Here is a 15,786-nt window from a genome sequence, read left to right as displayed (position 1 = left end):
TTCCTTCAACTTCATCAAATAATTAAGTTCAACCATATCCTCCAAATTTAAAGAGAAACCTATTCCCAGTAATCTAAAATTGTTGACTGACAAGTTAATATCAATTTTGCAACATATTTTTCATTAGAATTTTCTTTATTTCCAATCAAAATAGCTTTTGATTTACAAACATTGCAGGGCAGACCGGATGCCAAAGCATTTAAAATCTGCATGGTTGTCATCAAGGACAAAAGTGAACCATCTATTAAAATAAAAGCAACTCTAATTTGAACTCCATTTCATTATACAAAATGCCTGTAATATTTGTGTTCCTTCTATTAGTTCTATTGCAAGAAGTTCAGTTCTTATTATAAACAAGTAGGGTGCTAAAGGGTCTCCCTGGCAACAACCTCTCTCCAAATGTAAACATTGGGATAAATGTCCATTTTTAATGACACAACCTTTTGGCTTATTGCAGAACACTGTAAACCGCTGAAAAATAGATTCCAAGTTAAACGATTCCCATTTAACAGAGTTACAAGTTTTTATGAAGTCTAACAGTAAGAGAAAACCAGATTCATTTTTTTTCTCAAGACTCTGCATCAGGTCATACAAAATTATTGTATTTTCGCCAAAGAATCTCCCTTATAAAACCCTTTTGACTGTTACTAATAATCAAATGGAGGACTTTCTTGACCAATGAAGCAATTGATGCTGAATCAATCTTGCAGTCTAGTGTACATTAAGTAGATATATCTCCAAATTTTTAATGAATTTTCTGTCTTTATCTTCCTTTGGAATGCAAGGAATGATTCATCGAGACTGAAATGCTTAAAAATGTTGCATATCATATCCACCATTTAGAGATCTAAAGAAAAAGCCTAGATCTTTCCAAAAGAATTTGTAGAATTCAAGAGTAAATCTATCGGAACAAGGGCTAGTTTCATTTTTCATATTTTTCAGTCATAAACCACATTCCTCAAAAGTTAGTTTACCTTCATGTGAGATCTTTCAAAATCTGAGGGTGTTTCATCATGATTTTAAAGTGATTAAAAGTTTGTAAATTATTATTGTTTGGCTTTTGTATATTTTTTCATAAAAATCTTTCTGGTGATTTAATAGCTCTTTTTGCCCTGTTACCCTTATTCCATCTACCATACTTAAATCTTTTATTGTTTTATGTAATTTTCCCTATTCAAGGTTAAGGAAATATTTAGATTTTTTTTTCACCAGACTTGTAACACCTTGCTTTGATATTGACATTACGCATTCCACCTGTTTTTCTCATTTCTTCTAAATCTGTGTGTTTGTTTTTCCGTTCTTTCATAATATTTTGATTCACTAAAGTATGTCAAGTCTGTATCTCAAGCCTCACTTTTCCTTTAATTTGCTTCTCAAGTTCTGCCTCAGCTTGATAATAAGTAATTCATTCTGATCTTATAATCATTTTAAGAATTAAAAAAAAAAACCTGATCACTGCAAGTTAATTACACCCAAAGTGGGGGCCCCGTGCGGTCGAGTGTTCTAAAGTGCTGTCTGTTACGGATGACTGCCATCTCACCACTGTCTGCATGGGTTCGAGTCTCGGATTCAGCCAATGTGGGTATGTGAGAAAGCTTGCCAGTAGCTTATCATGGGTCGGTGGTTCTTTCTGGGGTTTTCCCGGGTTCTTCCTCCACCATTAATACTGGCCGCCATGTATAGCCTATCGTGTGCTGCAAAATGGCATTAAACCCCACAACAACACCCAAAGTGGGTTTTTCTTATAGCCTTAACAATAGTATTCTTCTACTGTCAATGATACAGCATACATCTTTTTGACATAATGAAAATAATCATCTTGCTTTAATAGCTTTAAGTGAATTTCCAGTACCCTGACCTATGTGTACTGCAAATATTGATAATTTTAGTGTTATTGCTGAATGGCCTGTCTTGTAGCCAGGAATAATAGATGCATCTATATTTTTTGAAAACATATCCTCAAAGATTAAGTCATAGTCCAGTCTACTTTGTACCACAGGATTTGCCTGTCATCAGGTAAACATTCTATCCTCAGGATTTGCCTGTCACCAGGTAAACAAGCTATCCTCAGGATTTGCCTGTCACCAGGTAAACATTCTATCCTCAGGATCTGCCTGTCACCAGGTAAACATTCTATCCTCAGGATTAACAGATCTCCATGGATCCACTAAGCCAAGTTGATTCTTGATGTCCCAGACTGTTGTGTGGGCCATGGAGTGTTTCTCATATCGGATATTACAAGAGTCAAGCTGTATGTCCTGAACATCATTCCAGTCACCATAAATAATAACTGCGGAATTAATCAAAATTTACAATATCCTCTTCAAATTCCTTAAAAAACCGCTGCAGTATCGTCATTATGACCATACAGAATCACTTGTGAAAACCTCAGTCCATTAATCGATGAATCTAGAAGAATGTCCTGACCATCACATCTGCTTCTGTTAATGCAAAATTCAAACATATATTTTAACAGGATAGCAACACCAGCACTGTTGGCAGGTTTTTGGCTATACATAAAAAAACCGGTAACCCCATTCAGACTCCTAGAATTTTTCAATCTCAGCTGTACTGTGTGTCTCCTGTAGACATATAATATATGCATTCTTTGTTCTACCCAGCAGAAAATGTCTTTTTTAAAAACTGTATGTACCCCAAGAATTCATTGATAACATTTTAATCTCAGTATCTATTACTAGTTCTGTTTTTGAGTCCAAGTTTCACTAAGCTTATATAACTATGCATTACACATACACTATCATACACTTTAACAAGAACTCACATACACTATCATACACTTTAACAAGAACTCACATACACTATCATACACTTTAACAAGAACTCACATACACTATCATACACTTTAACAAGAACTCACATACACTATCATACACTTTAACAAGAACTCACATACACCATAGGATAAACTCTTATATGAGCAACCATGCCATGTTTAAAAATGTGATTTTTGAAGTACAACGTCATGCATCACTGGGGACATACATGATGTAGCCCTAACTAATGATACATGAGGTCTGTTCCCCACCAGGGATTTGGTAGAGTTATAAAGTTTTAACACCAATACAGTGTAGCTACATAAAAAGGCCCACAAAACACTGCTGTTGCTCATTCATTTTCTCCCTTTACCAAAAAATTAAAAATCATTATACGTGTATACAAGTTCTCTATTTGTTGGACATGTCTATGTGTATATAAAGGTTAGTGACACATAAGACAGATATATACTTATATACACACATTTACATATATACTCATATATACATACACACAAACGTTTGTATGTACATGTACGTACATACTTACCTAGTGATCTACCTACCTACCGGGGCCCTGAGTGGCCGAGTGGTCTAAAGCACTCACCGTTACGGATCACTGCCATCTCACCTCTGTCTGCGTGAGTTCGAGTCTCAGCCTCGGCTAACGTTGGTATGTGAGAAAGCCTGCCAGTAGCTTCTCGCGGGTCGGTGGTTCTTCCCGGGGTTTTCCAGGGTTCTTCCTCCACCAATTATACTGGCCGCCATGTATAGCCTATCTTGTGCTGAAAAATGGCGTTAAACCCTACAACAACAACAACAACCTACTACCCTCTCCTTTTATACATGCATATATGCACATATGCAAACACACACATACACATCTGACCAATGTATGACCAACACAAACAAGTTATACTCATTCTTTTGAAGATACTTTTCATTTAGCAACAAGCAGACATCATAAAAAGTATTAACGAATATCCCATATTGATGAAGGTGAAGAAAATCTGAGGTGGGTGGGTGGGATGGGGAGATCATGGTTTCAAACTTATAGCACTAATTCAGTTTTATAAACTCATGATACAATAAACATTTCAAATTTGGTCTTTGGTTGCAATGACTGCAAAGAATACTGTTTATTAATTGTACAAATTTCTAAAAAAGAAATAACTGAAAATGGAAGTTTTTCTTGATTGCATTATTCAGCAACTAAATAAGAGAACTGATGAAAGATGAGACTATGAAATTCGTTTTCATGAATTTCCAAATAAGGTAGTCCAGGTGCATTGTTATGTTTTACTTTATACTGATGGATACAAGATTTTCATGAATTTCCAAATAAGGTAGTCCTGGTGCATTGTTGTTTTTCTTTATACTCATGGATACAAGATTTTCATGAATTTCCAAATAAGGTAGTCCAGGTGCATTGTTATGTTTTTCTTTATACTGATGGATACAAGATTTTCATGAATTTCCAAATAAGGTAGTCCAGGTGCATTGTTGTTTTTCTTTATACTCATGGATACAAGATTTTCATGAATTTCCAAAGAAGGTAGTCCAGGTGCATTGTTATGTTTTACTTTATACTGATGGATACAAGATTTTCATGAATTTCCAAATAAGGTAGTCCAGGTGCATTGTTGTTTTTCTTTATACTCATGGATACAAGATTTTCATGAATTTCCAAAAAAGGTAGTCCAGGTGCATTGTTATGTTTTTCTTTATACTGATGGATACAAGATTTTCATGAATTTCCAAATAAGGTAGTCCAGGTGCATTGTTATGTTTTTCTTTATACTGATGGATACAAGATCATAAGTTATCTTGTACATCACAGTAACCTTTTCTTCTATGATGCAATCTTCTCTAACTTAGCAACTAGTAATAAATGTACTTAATAATTTTTCCTCCAGTGTGTTGGGAAGTAATACAACAATGGAATGATTCAATCTGGCTGAGAAAAGAGTTTCTCTTTCATTGTGTGTGCTTAGGAAGGAAGTGGGGGATCAAGATTTTTGTGGATTCCAGATTATGGTTTTTGTGGTGGATTTTTAAAATTTCTCAAAAGACAGGCTGGTTTTTTTATTTACCACATTTGGCTGCTGATACAAATTTTAATTTGATATTATCTGTGTTTTATGGTAAATTGTTGCCTAGAAGTTTGCCTGAAGAATGCTTGTCATAATGGTCATCTTGTAAACATACAAGGGGTCAACGGACACAATATGTTTACAATTAGAGTATGTGACGTGGGCATATTTTAAAATCTATTTTAACTGGGAATATATAAACACCGCTCACTTTTGAATGTAACTAAATACCTAAGTAACATAATATGTAAAAGTAAAACAGAGCCTGCAAGATTTTTTCAAACCCAAGGCTGTAAGATTTTTTCAAACCCAAGGCTGGAAGATTTTTTCAAACCCACAGGTGGAAGATTTTTTCTAATATAAGGATGTTTAAGATTAATTATTTTCAAACCCATGGCTGTAAGATCTTTTTCAAACCCATGGCTGTAAGATTTTTTTCAAACTCAATGTCTTTTTAATGCTTATAAGACACAAGGTAGATAATTTCATTTCCACTTAAACATGCTGGATGCAGAACTGTCAGATTTTAGAAGTGAAAGTCGTGTTCCTGAGAGTCAAATGTACTGAAACTGAATAATGTCCAATTCGAGTCCAAGATCTGAGCCTCAAAAGCCTACAAGCAGGGACTGTCAATCCTAAAAAGAGAGTTATGCTCTATCTATGTAAGACATCATTGTAGTCATGAAGCTTACAAGCAGGGTCTGTCAACCACCACAGAGAGCTATGCTCTGTCTATCTTTGTAAGATTGCATTGTAGTCATCAAGCCTACAAGCAGGGACTGTCAATCCTAAAAAGAGAGTTATGCTCTATCTATGTAAGACTTCATTGTAGTCATGAAGCCCACAAGCAGGGACTGTCCACCACGACTGAGAGCTATGCTCTGTCTATCTTTGTAAGACTTCACTGTAGTCATGAAGCCTACAAGCAGGGACTGTCAATCCTAAAAAGAGAGTTATGCTATATCTATGTAAGACATCATTGTAGTCACGAAGCTTACAAGCAGGGTCTGTCAACCACCACAGAGAGCTATGCTCTGTCTATCTTTGTAAGATTTCATAGTAGTCATCAAGCCTACAAGCAGGAACTGTCAACCACCACAGAGAGCTATGCTCTGTCTATCTTTGCAAGACTTCATTGTAGTCACGAAGCCTACAAGCAGGGACTGTCAACCACCACAGAGAGCTATGCTCTGTCTGTCTTTGTAAGACTTCATTGTAGTTATGAAGCCTACAAGCAGGGACTGTCAACCACGACAGAGAGCTATGCTCTGTGTGTCTTTGTAAGACTTCATTGTAGTCATGGAGCCTACAAGCTGGGACTGTCAACCACCACAGAGAGCTATGCTCTGTCTATCTTTGTAAGACTTCGTTGTAGTCATGAAGCCTACAAGGAGGGACTATCAATCACCACAGAGAGTTATGCTGTGTCTATCTTTGTAAGACTTCATTGTAGTCATGAAGCCTACAAGCAGGGACTATCAACCACCACAGAGAGCTATGCTCTGTCTATCTTTGTAAGACTTCGTTGTAGTCATGAAGCCTACAAGGAGGGACTATCAACCACCACAGAGAGCTATGCTCTGTCTATCTTTGTAAGACTTCATTGTAGTCATGAAGCCTACAAGCAGGGATTATTAGAACACTGATTTTTTCAGTATTAATTCCTGCCAGAATATCTTGATCTTGGATTTGAATTGTTGAACCATGCATGGAAAGCAGCATCATCCCAAGGTAAGAGCAATGCATATTAACTATATAGCAATGACTATATCAACAGGAACAGACTGATATGTAGGATGGTCAATATGCATTACCCTCACACTGGGGTAATGCTGCTTGACAGTGACAAGTTTCTGGTCATGTGTTTGCGTGTGTATGATTTAGATTTTTTATGTAGCTTTAACAATTTTTCAGTCATATCGCTCCAATGTCTGCAGTTGACAGTTTATAGTGATGTCTAGCACTGAGGCATCATGCCGCAGACATGTAGCATGATGTCATACCCAGTCACATTATCCTGAAACTAGGCCGAGCATTCCTAACACTAACCTCTTAATGCTGAGCGCCAAGCGAGGCAGCTGTTAGTACCACTTTTGTAAGTCTTTGGTATGACTTGGCCGGATTTAAAACCCGCAACCTCCCGCATCCGAGGTGGATGCTCTAACCACCTGGCCACCGGAGTGGTGTTTCTGGTCATTGTTCTCTGAATAAATATGTTGAAAATTATGTGTCCTTTTCTTTTTTTACAAACAGTATGTGACTTTTATTTAACATTTTGTATTTTTTTTACAACAGCATTGGAAAGGAATTTATTGTTGACATCATTTGACTATTGGACTTCTGATGTCACTGACACGTAGGCTGAGAGATTTGTGTACAAGTGTGACTAGCCATGCAAATGAGAATTACCAAGTCAAATTTCAATGCTGTAGTTTTGTCTTGTCTGTCAGCAGATTAAAGATGTAACAAATTAAAATCACAATTTCTGAGAATATAAATAATTTTCTTATCAATTTCACTCAGGCATGACTTGATGTATAGGAAAAATTATATTGATCATGTATGTATCTTTACTAATCATAATGGTGGCCAAGTATTAATGATCACAAAGTAAGGTAGTATAAATTTGTTTATCAACATGCATAACTTTTACTATGACATCCCAGTGTGTGACATTCAGTCTGGATAAACTTGATAACACTTTTAAGTTCATCTCACCCAATAATGACCACATATTGTAATTATGATATGTACTTTCCTGGACATGTAAATAATGGCCTTCAAAAGGAATATGGATGTGATAGGATCGAAATAAAGTGAATAATTGCAATTTAATGGTATGTATAATCAAATTCTAAGAAACCCAACACCCATTACTGAAATAATTGTTGTTGAATGCATATATGATCAATTTGACACTGACTATAAATATTTATGTTTGCTAAGCCTGCAAGCAAGCAGCTACCAATGTTGCCACTGCAAGGTGATGGCAAATACCAACATTCTGATACGAAACTGGCTCTGACACCACACACTAACGCTAATGTCAAAATATTTACAAAGGGGTGGGATGGATCATAGGAAATTCGGACTAGCACGAACTCTGTCTTCATACAGAGAACACCCTGCCATCAGTCAAATCAGATTATAGGCGGAAAATAGGCGGAGAACAACTTGTTGGTCATGGCAGATACTAGTATTACGTTTTTCACTGAACATTCTGCTGACTATTTATGGACAAAATGTCAAACTCCTGTGTTTGCCCCCATTGCATTTCTCACCTTTCTTGACCTCACCAGACAGTTCTTCCCCAATATTAATATCATCTGCGTTATTCTCTTGTTTTCTGAAGGGAATGGGTTGGAAAAGCGAGTTAATGTCTTTGCTGTTATCCGACTTCGTCCTGAACGATTGCACATTGAATGAGCTTACCCTAGGTGAAGCTCCATGACGAACTGTGACCTTGCGGAGAAAATTCACAAATGGACGAATTTCTCTATTAATTACGCGCGACCTTTGAAACATATTACGCGCCATTACATTTTAATCTGTACTCTTAGACTTGATAAATTTCTTTTATGATAAATATCGCTTTCAAGTTCTAAGTGCAAGATTTTTGCACATCGCAACCGTTGCTGGAACTGGGCGCAGACATATTGAATGTAGCATTATGGGTACTAGGGACCGTGAATAAAAGTCAACATGATTACATTGTTGCGGATTTTATGAATGGAATAAAAATATACCTGGACCAGGTTGTTCCTAACGTTTTTGGTCTATTTTTTTTAAACACTTTTTCTCCATCGATTATTTAAAATATAATAATAAAACTTTACAAAAAGAAAAATTTGTAACACCAAGTAGAAGACAAAAGTCGTTAAAAAAATAGAATTTATATTTATATTTTGCTTTTAATGTTGTTCACTTCGGTTCGTTTTTCTTCATTTGTCCTGGAATCGGAGTTGATTATTGCCAATTCATGTAATTATTATTAAGATGTTGAAGTCACCCAAATATGTATCATATGAAAATACATTTAATGTAAAATGGAATTACTACTACTACTACTACCACTACTACTGGGGCGCCGAGTGGTCGAGTGGTCTAAAGCGCTCTCCGTTACGGATCACTGCCATCTCACCTCTGTCTGCGTGGGTTCGAGTCTCGGATTCGGCCAATGTGGGTATGTGAGAAAGCTTGCCAGTAGCTTCTCGAGGGTCGGTGGTTCTTTCCGGGGATTTCCCGGGTTCTTCCTCCACCATTAATACTGGCTGCCATGTATAGTCTATCGAGTGCTGAAAAATGGCATTAAACCCTACAACAACAACAACTACTACTACTACTACTACTCTTAGTTGGTAAGTAGTGAAGTGGGGCACTAGAGCGTCAATGGGACTTAGTATTAAAAACACCCCCTGGGCAAATATAGCGTCAAGGGAAATTTAACATGGAGAAGAATCGTGGGCAACTCTAGCGTCAAGGGGAATTGAACATGGAGAAAAACCCTGGGCCACTCTAGCGTCAAGGGGAATTGAACATGGGGAATAGTTTGGACTTGTCTAGGGACAAGGGGAATTGAACATGGGAATAGAGTGTGGGTCTGTCTAGGGACTAGGGGAATTTAACATATGGAAATTGAACATGGTGGGTCTGTATAGCGTCAAGGGGAATTGAACATGGTGGGATTGTCTAGGGACAATGATGGTAGAGGGTCAAACACAACAGAGACAGAGACATACATACACTAGTACAAGCGTGAGATTTATATATAAAGCATTACCAAGACCTGAAATCTTGCTGGGGTGTTCAAAAATTTGCATAATTGTAATGATGCTATAAATAGCTATAATCAAGGAAATGCTCAACGACAAAATGGATGTCACTAAAAGTAACGCTAAGATGACGAAATTGTCCCAGAATTTAAAGGAAAATAAACATATCCCCTAAAATTAAGTTACAATGGTTTAGAATAAAATGGATAAAATTAGTAACTACTTACAAAATCAACTTGTGTGACCATCAAGGATAAACACCCATGTATCTATTTATAGCTATTTATAGCGATAATCAGCTAAAATTCCTATGAAATCTCACTATCTATTTATACTACAACTTGTGGGTTATTCCTTTGGAAAATCCCACTATCTTTTTATAGCCTCAGCTTGAGTGACGTTCCTGTTTATGAACTCTAGTATATATGTATAGCTACAACCTGTGGAAATCCCCAAGTCCATATTTATAGTCTCGAAATTTCCAGCGTCAGTGACGTCACTGTACTGAACACTAGGGGATAAATGTCAACAGTGTTGCAAGTGGCTGACCTGAATACGCGCTACTGCAGGTAGGTAGGTAGAGTGTATCTGATAGGGATAAAGTGAGTTTTATAGGGACAAACAGAGACCAATACACACACACCCACACACACACAACGTACGCGCGCAGACATACGCACACACACACACACACACACACACATACACACACACACAGAAGGAAGAGGAAAAAACAAACCTCAAATATACTATCAACACAGAAGGGAGATAATACAAACCCCAAATAAACTATCCACACAAACGTACGCGAACGCATACAAACCCCCCAAATATACTATCAACACAGAAGGGAGATGATACAAACCCCAAATAAACTATCCACACAAACGTACGCGAACGCATACAAACCCCAAATATACTATCCACACAACGTCACTAACGCATACAAACCCCAAATATGCTATCCACACTCGGGAGGAATAAGAAAAAAACAACCAAATATACGATCTACACAACGTACGCGAACACACACATACACAAACACAGAGGGAAGAGGAAAAATCAAACCCCAAATAAACTATCCACACAAACGTACGCGAACACATACAAACCCCAAATATACTATCAACACAGAGTGAAGAAGAAAAAGTTTTTTGAAAGCACCTAAGCCCTCACCTGCAATGACCAACTCTGCCAAACATCTACTCCCCACTCCACCCCACCTCCACTCCCAACACTACAAAACCCATTTAACCCGTTATTTTATGGCATCAGTGTGTGATTTAGGAAACATCAAGACACAAAATGATGGATGAATAGACTGACTATCGTTTACCGACTTGCATGCCTAAAGAGCGTGCGTGAAGGAAAACATCCTTCCATTTCAATTCTAACTAAAACATGATCCAGATGGATAGAGAGAGGTGAAATAGAACAGTTTCATAAAGTGTGAGTAAAAACAAAACACGCCATCCTTATTATACAATGTCAAGACCAAGAGACACTTACGTTTTCTTTCTGGTCTATTCTCTTTTAGAAGGTAGTATGAAATTTCACATCAGGGCCAACGCATCGGCTCACATTGTCAATTTTTCCATTTCCATGTCTTTACTGGCACAAGTTCTTCATCATCTTCAATTTCTTCTTCTTCTGAATCCCTCTTCTCTGTTTCGTCTTGTTTTTGTTTCCTCTCTTTTCTCGTAGGGCACTCTGAATTCCAGTGTCCTTTCTCCTGACAACGATATTAGGTATCATGACTTTTGTCTCTCTTTCTTAGACGAAGCAGGTATTCTGGAGACAAATACCCATTTACCTTTGCAGATATAGCAAACTTCATTAGAACTTACACACTTTCGTATGACTCTCATCAAATCAACGACCAAAAGAATAAGTTTTGTTGCCACTTTCGCCTGTGAATTATGCTTTCGTATGACTTTTAGCAAATATTTGACCAGCAGGTCGATCTGTGCTGACTCTTCCATCTTCTTGATCGTTTGAGAGCGGAATGAATACTCTGACGCTAAGACACTCTCCTTATATACAGGGACCTGCTGCGTATGAAACCTAGTCAAATGTAATTTTGCAATAAGATGAAACGATTTCATTGAGGAAGTAAAAGGCAATGATGTACCGTATCGCCTCACACAAAACCTGAAGTGTTAGTTCAAATCCGTGTCAGCGATTTCGAAGACGACATAACTGGGCTTTCATCAATGCTCTCCAATTATGCCACAAAACCACGAGTCCTGATTCACGCCAAAAGAAATTTCGTTCGGTCCATAAAAAATAGTATCACATCTGAGAAACGCAAAAACGAACTTCGAGAAAACTGAGAACGACGACTTACACCTACAACGTAAATGTATGAGTTCAAGTAGTGCGTAAAACTTAGTCAAATTAAATTTTTATAGTCAAGACGAAACGATCTCTTTTCGAAGAAGAAAGCAGACACTAAGCGACAATGGCGATCCGTGTCACACAACACTTTTCAAAATGTGTATTATCAGAGGTTTGTTCTAGCGATCTGCACGGTTAAATTAAATGTTGATGTATTTTGCAAAAAGACGGACACAATTTCCATGGGATCGCCCATGGTACGATTGTTCGTGGATTAGTTTAATTTTTAAAAATATTTTTTTATACAAATCGCCTATAGGATAGACCCAGTAAAGCATGGTCATTCTCGTCACTGTCTGAATAGCTAGTCAAGTCAATTCGAAGCGAACGCGGTAAGAAAATAAGTATAGCCAATGAAATGGCTTACAACGGGTGATGCATTGTTTTGTTCTAGGACTGTGTGGCATAATAATCCCTATGTTCTTGCGTTGTTACCATTACAGATCAGACACTGAAATGTGAACTTACAAGCCCTCTTTGTGTGTGTGTGTTGTACCATTTCCCCTTACCACATCAAAATACTGAGCGTCACAGTATTGGTTCGCGTTTTCAAGCTGACCATTTTTTTATATCTCACTTAAACATTTCGACATAAACACTCACACTCACATCGGTAGAGTCAGAACAGACGTGTTACAGTATTGAGGGGCATGTTATCTTTTTTTTCTTCAAACTAATAAATTTGGGGTTTGTATGAAGTAAAGAACCGAAAGTACAGTGAAACTCAAGGATGATGACCCAATCTGTCTGTCTATTGATGCGTGTATTTACTTAAGAAGAAATATGACCTCTAAAACACAAAGAGATACGGCAAGCATGATTAGAATGAACATAACGATGTTTTCCTTCACGCCCGTGTAATTTAGAGTTTCAATCCTCTTTGAAGACAAACTTGGTTTCCTTTTGTAGAGCTTGAAATAATAAAAAAAACCTGAAAAATCTTAAGCTCTTTGCTATAGATAATTTCATCAACAGACTAAACAACATAAATACCGTTACAACACTAGAAAGCCTTAAATCTTCTATCAAAAAGAAATGCATAAAAAAATTAAAGATTAACGATAACTAACCAATGAAACCGAATTTAACAAAGGCAATGACATGTGAAGAAATGCCTCTCACTTTGGAAAGGTAGGCGAATGTACTCTGTCATGCACCATCAACTTGAAAAAAATTATAAACAGAGAGAAACCTGAATTCAAAATTCAGTTTTTTTTTTTCTTCAAAATTATTTCGTTTCTTTTTTCTTTTTTTTTTGGAACAAATCTAAGCACTAATATAGAGTGGAAAAGGGAAAGTGCACATGCAAGCTTTGATATTTCTGAAAAAAGGGGATATTCCTAATGTTCATAATCACCTATATATGCTTGGACTTGTCTGTGACTTATCCACAAAACAAGATGTACATATTTCTGGTCAAGCTGCAAGTGTGTGCGTGTTTTTGAAAATGGTAAAATTTGGATATACAATTTTCTCGTGACACTTATAAAGTGAAGAGTCTGTGCAAGTGTCAAAAGCCAAAGTCATATAAGTTTTGTATTTTGTACGGCTTGTAAAGATTTCCACTTTAGGAAATGTGACGTATCACAAGTTATTATCACAAACAGAAGTGGAACATAGGGGCTTGCAAGAAAGAAAATAACCCAGACAGTTTGTGTCATCAAGAGTGCTAGAGACGGTACCCGAACTTGCTTGCTTGCTTACTTGAATTAAAGTGATTTTCGCTCTAATGGAGCATGTATCACTGGTTTAATAACGCACCGCGTGATTTTTAATTACTCCTGGGGAAGGAAAGAGAGCCTCATCCCCCAGGCTTTTATGTACTCACAGACTATTTTTAAATTTAGCCACTCAGGTGTAGGACTAACTAGTCCTTAACAACCTGACTGAAAGGCTTTAAGCATGAGTGGGAATTGTCTCACCACACACTCATTTTTCTGTCCGAGCGTGGTAAAGGAGGATAAAGGTGCTCAGCAAGACAGCCATGGATGTTAAGTACTCACCAAAACGCTAGCCCGTACTTATTTCAAATCAAGTCCCGTTTTTTGCTAATCGACAATAAAAAGTACCAATAATGTGTTAACCACCTGTGCAATTAATTCAAATCTAACGAGTCTGTTAAATTTCCTAACATATCTGTCTAATATTAGTACTTAGTGTACATAAAAATAGCCATACTGATCTTATTTAAATTATTATGTGTAAGCGACATGTACCAGTTTGGTCAGTGTTAGGTTTAAAAAGTTAAGTTTGTTGCAGTGTTCCAATGGGTCAAGTTTGTTTCGAGAATAGTTTAGTCAAGGAGGGATACCAAGCCAAATATGGTTCCATATTTAATAAAAAGCAATCTTTTGGAGCCCTAAAATAGTCTGTTTTTTCTGTTAGAAGGTAACACGTCTCTCTTTTGCTTTCACGTTCTTTCCCGCAATCCTAGTCTCATGATTCTTCATATCAGGAATTGCGTAGCCATGATGGGCGGTAATGTAAGCAGCGGCTTCTACCAGTTGACTGAGGGGGTATCCAGTGTAGGTTTGTCAGTAGAATTGGGGAAGAACTCTGACCCCTAATCCCCATTGAGAAGGTCTTGGTTTAAAGGTGTCTAGAGATCTGTAGGCAACGTATTGTATGGCTCTAATAAACTGCCATGCTATGTTGACGTCATACAATGCTTGATCTAGCCCCAGTTCGGTGTACTTTTCAACCAGGGTCAGCGTCCCCCTCCTCCTCCTCAACCGCCTCAATTTCCTCTTCTGGTTCTGATACTAATTCTTCAGTTGAGGTAGATAGTTTCAAGTCCGCTGCTATGGTGTCTGTCGCTGTTATTGTTGTTGTGGTTGTTATTTCAGCTGAGATTGCCTGTAGTATCGGAGTGAGAAAAGAACGTAGTGCCTCCGATAATTGCATCTGAGTTTGCCATACCGTTTGTCTAACATAATTGGACCTTTGTTGTGCCACCACTCTTTCCGGGACGGGTTGTTTGTTAGGTATAGTTGGCTGTTGACTAGATGTTATTTGTGTTCTCGAGGTGGGTGGAGTGCTAACTGGCAGAAACCGTAAAGTGGACAAACGACGTGACAAAGAAGTCAAAGTACGTTGGAAAGGATATCCGACCAGTTATCATTCTTGGATCGACGCTTCGCACGTCATCGACTATAAAAAGAAGTGACCATCATTCCCTTTCACACAGATTCAGCTACTGCGATCACTCCTTCACCCAGTTCTTCTCTGCAAGATTTACAAAAACAACCCTTGTGGGTGAGGTATAGAGAACGTGTGCCTAAAACGCAAATCGTCTTTTTCTGCCAAATCTTCGTGGTGTATTGTGTCATGGGTGCAGCCATTGCCAATTTGAGTTTGCAACAAGGAGACAAACACTTGTGGACCATTTTATTGAGCAGTTGCATCGGTTACCTGCTTCCTAATCCCTCCCTGAAATTCTCCACGAACGGGAACCACGGGAACCTTGTGTCCAGTGCCAGTGCCAGTCACCACTCCAACAACAACTCCATTTTGGGCGGAGACACTCCTCTGACTTCCAGTAACAGCTCGGAGAGCTACAGAACTCTGGAATTATGAGTCACCAAAACCAATTTTACTTAACCTTACCCAGTGACAGTTCCATGGAGGTGTTTCCCAAGAACACGTTGTGCTGTTACACGGCCAAATTACCTCAGACCATCCCGTTAGATCACGAAGCCCATTGGGAAGTGGCTTTAGTGGAAATCATTCACCCAACACAAATCAAAAACA

The 15,786-nt window shown here is 37.8% G+C and overlaps 1 protein-coding gene across 2 annotated transcripts in view; it reads right to left on the bottom strand.

The window, feature by feature from the left end:
* The window catches only part of LOC149794676 (ATP-dependent RNA helicase SUPV3L1, mitochondrial-like), an 82,248-nt gene extending 73,713 nt beyond the window's left edge, over nucleotides 1–8,535 (bottom strand). For both annotated transcript variants that reach the window (XM_089964285.1, XM_089964286.1), the window contains exon 1: nucleotides 8,149–8,535. In XM_089964285.1, the coding sequence (XP_089820411.1) occupies nucleotides 8,149–8,404 (256 nt within the window). In that variant the 5' untranslated portion in view covers nucleotides 8,405–8,535. The remainder of the gene's footprint in view (nucleotides 1–8,148) is intronic.
* Nucleotides 8,536–15,786: the final 7,251 nt, after the last annotated feature.

The sequence above is a fragment of the Sinohyriopsis cumingii genome, chromosome 7 (genome assembly GCF_028554795.1).
Source record: "Sinohyriopsis cumingii isolate HCF-2022 chromosome 7, ASM2855479v2, whole genome shotgun sequence".
In the NCBI taxonomy this organism is placed as follows: Eukaryota; Metazoa; Mollusca; class Bivalvia; order Unionida; family Unionidae; genus Sinohyriopsis; species Sinohyriopsis cumingii.
This window is presented reverse-complemented; position numbering and strand designations above follow the sequence as displayed.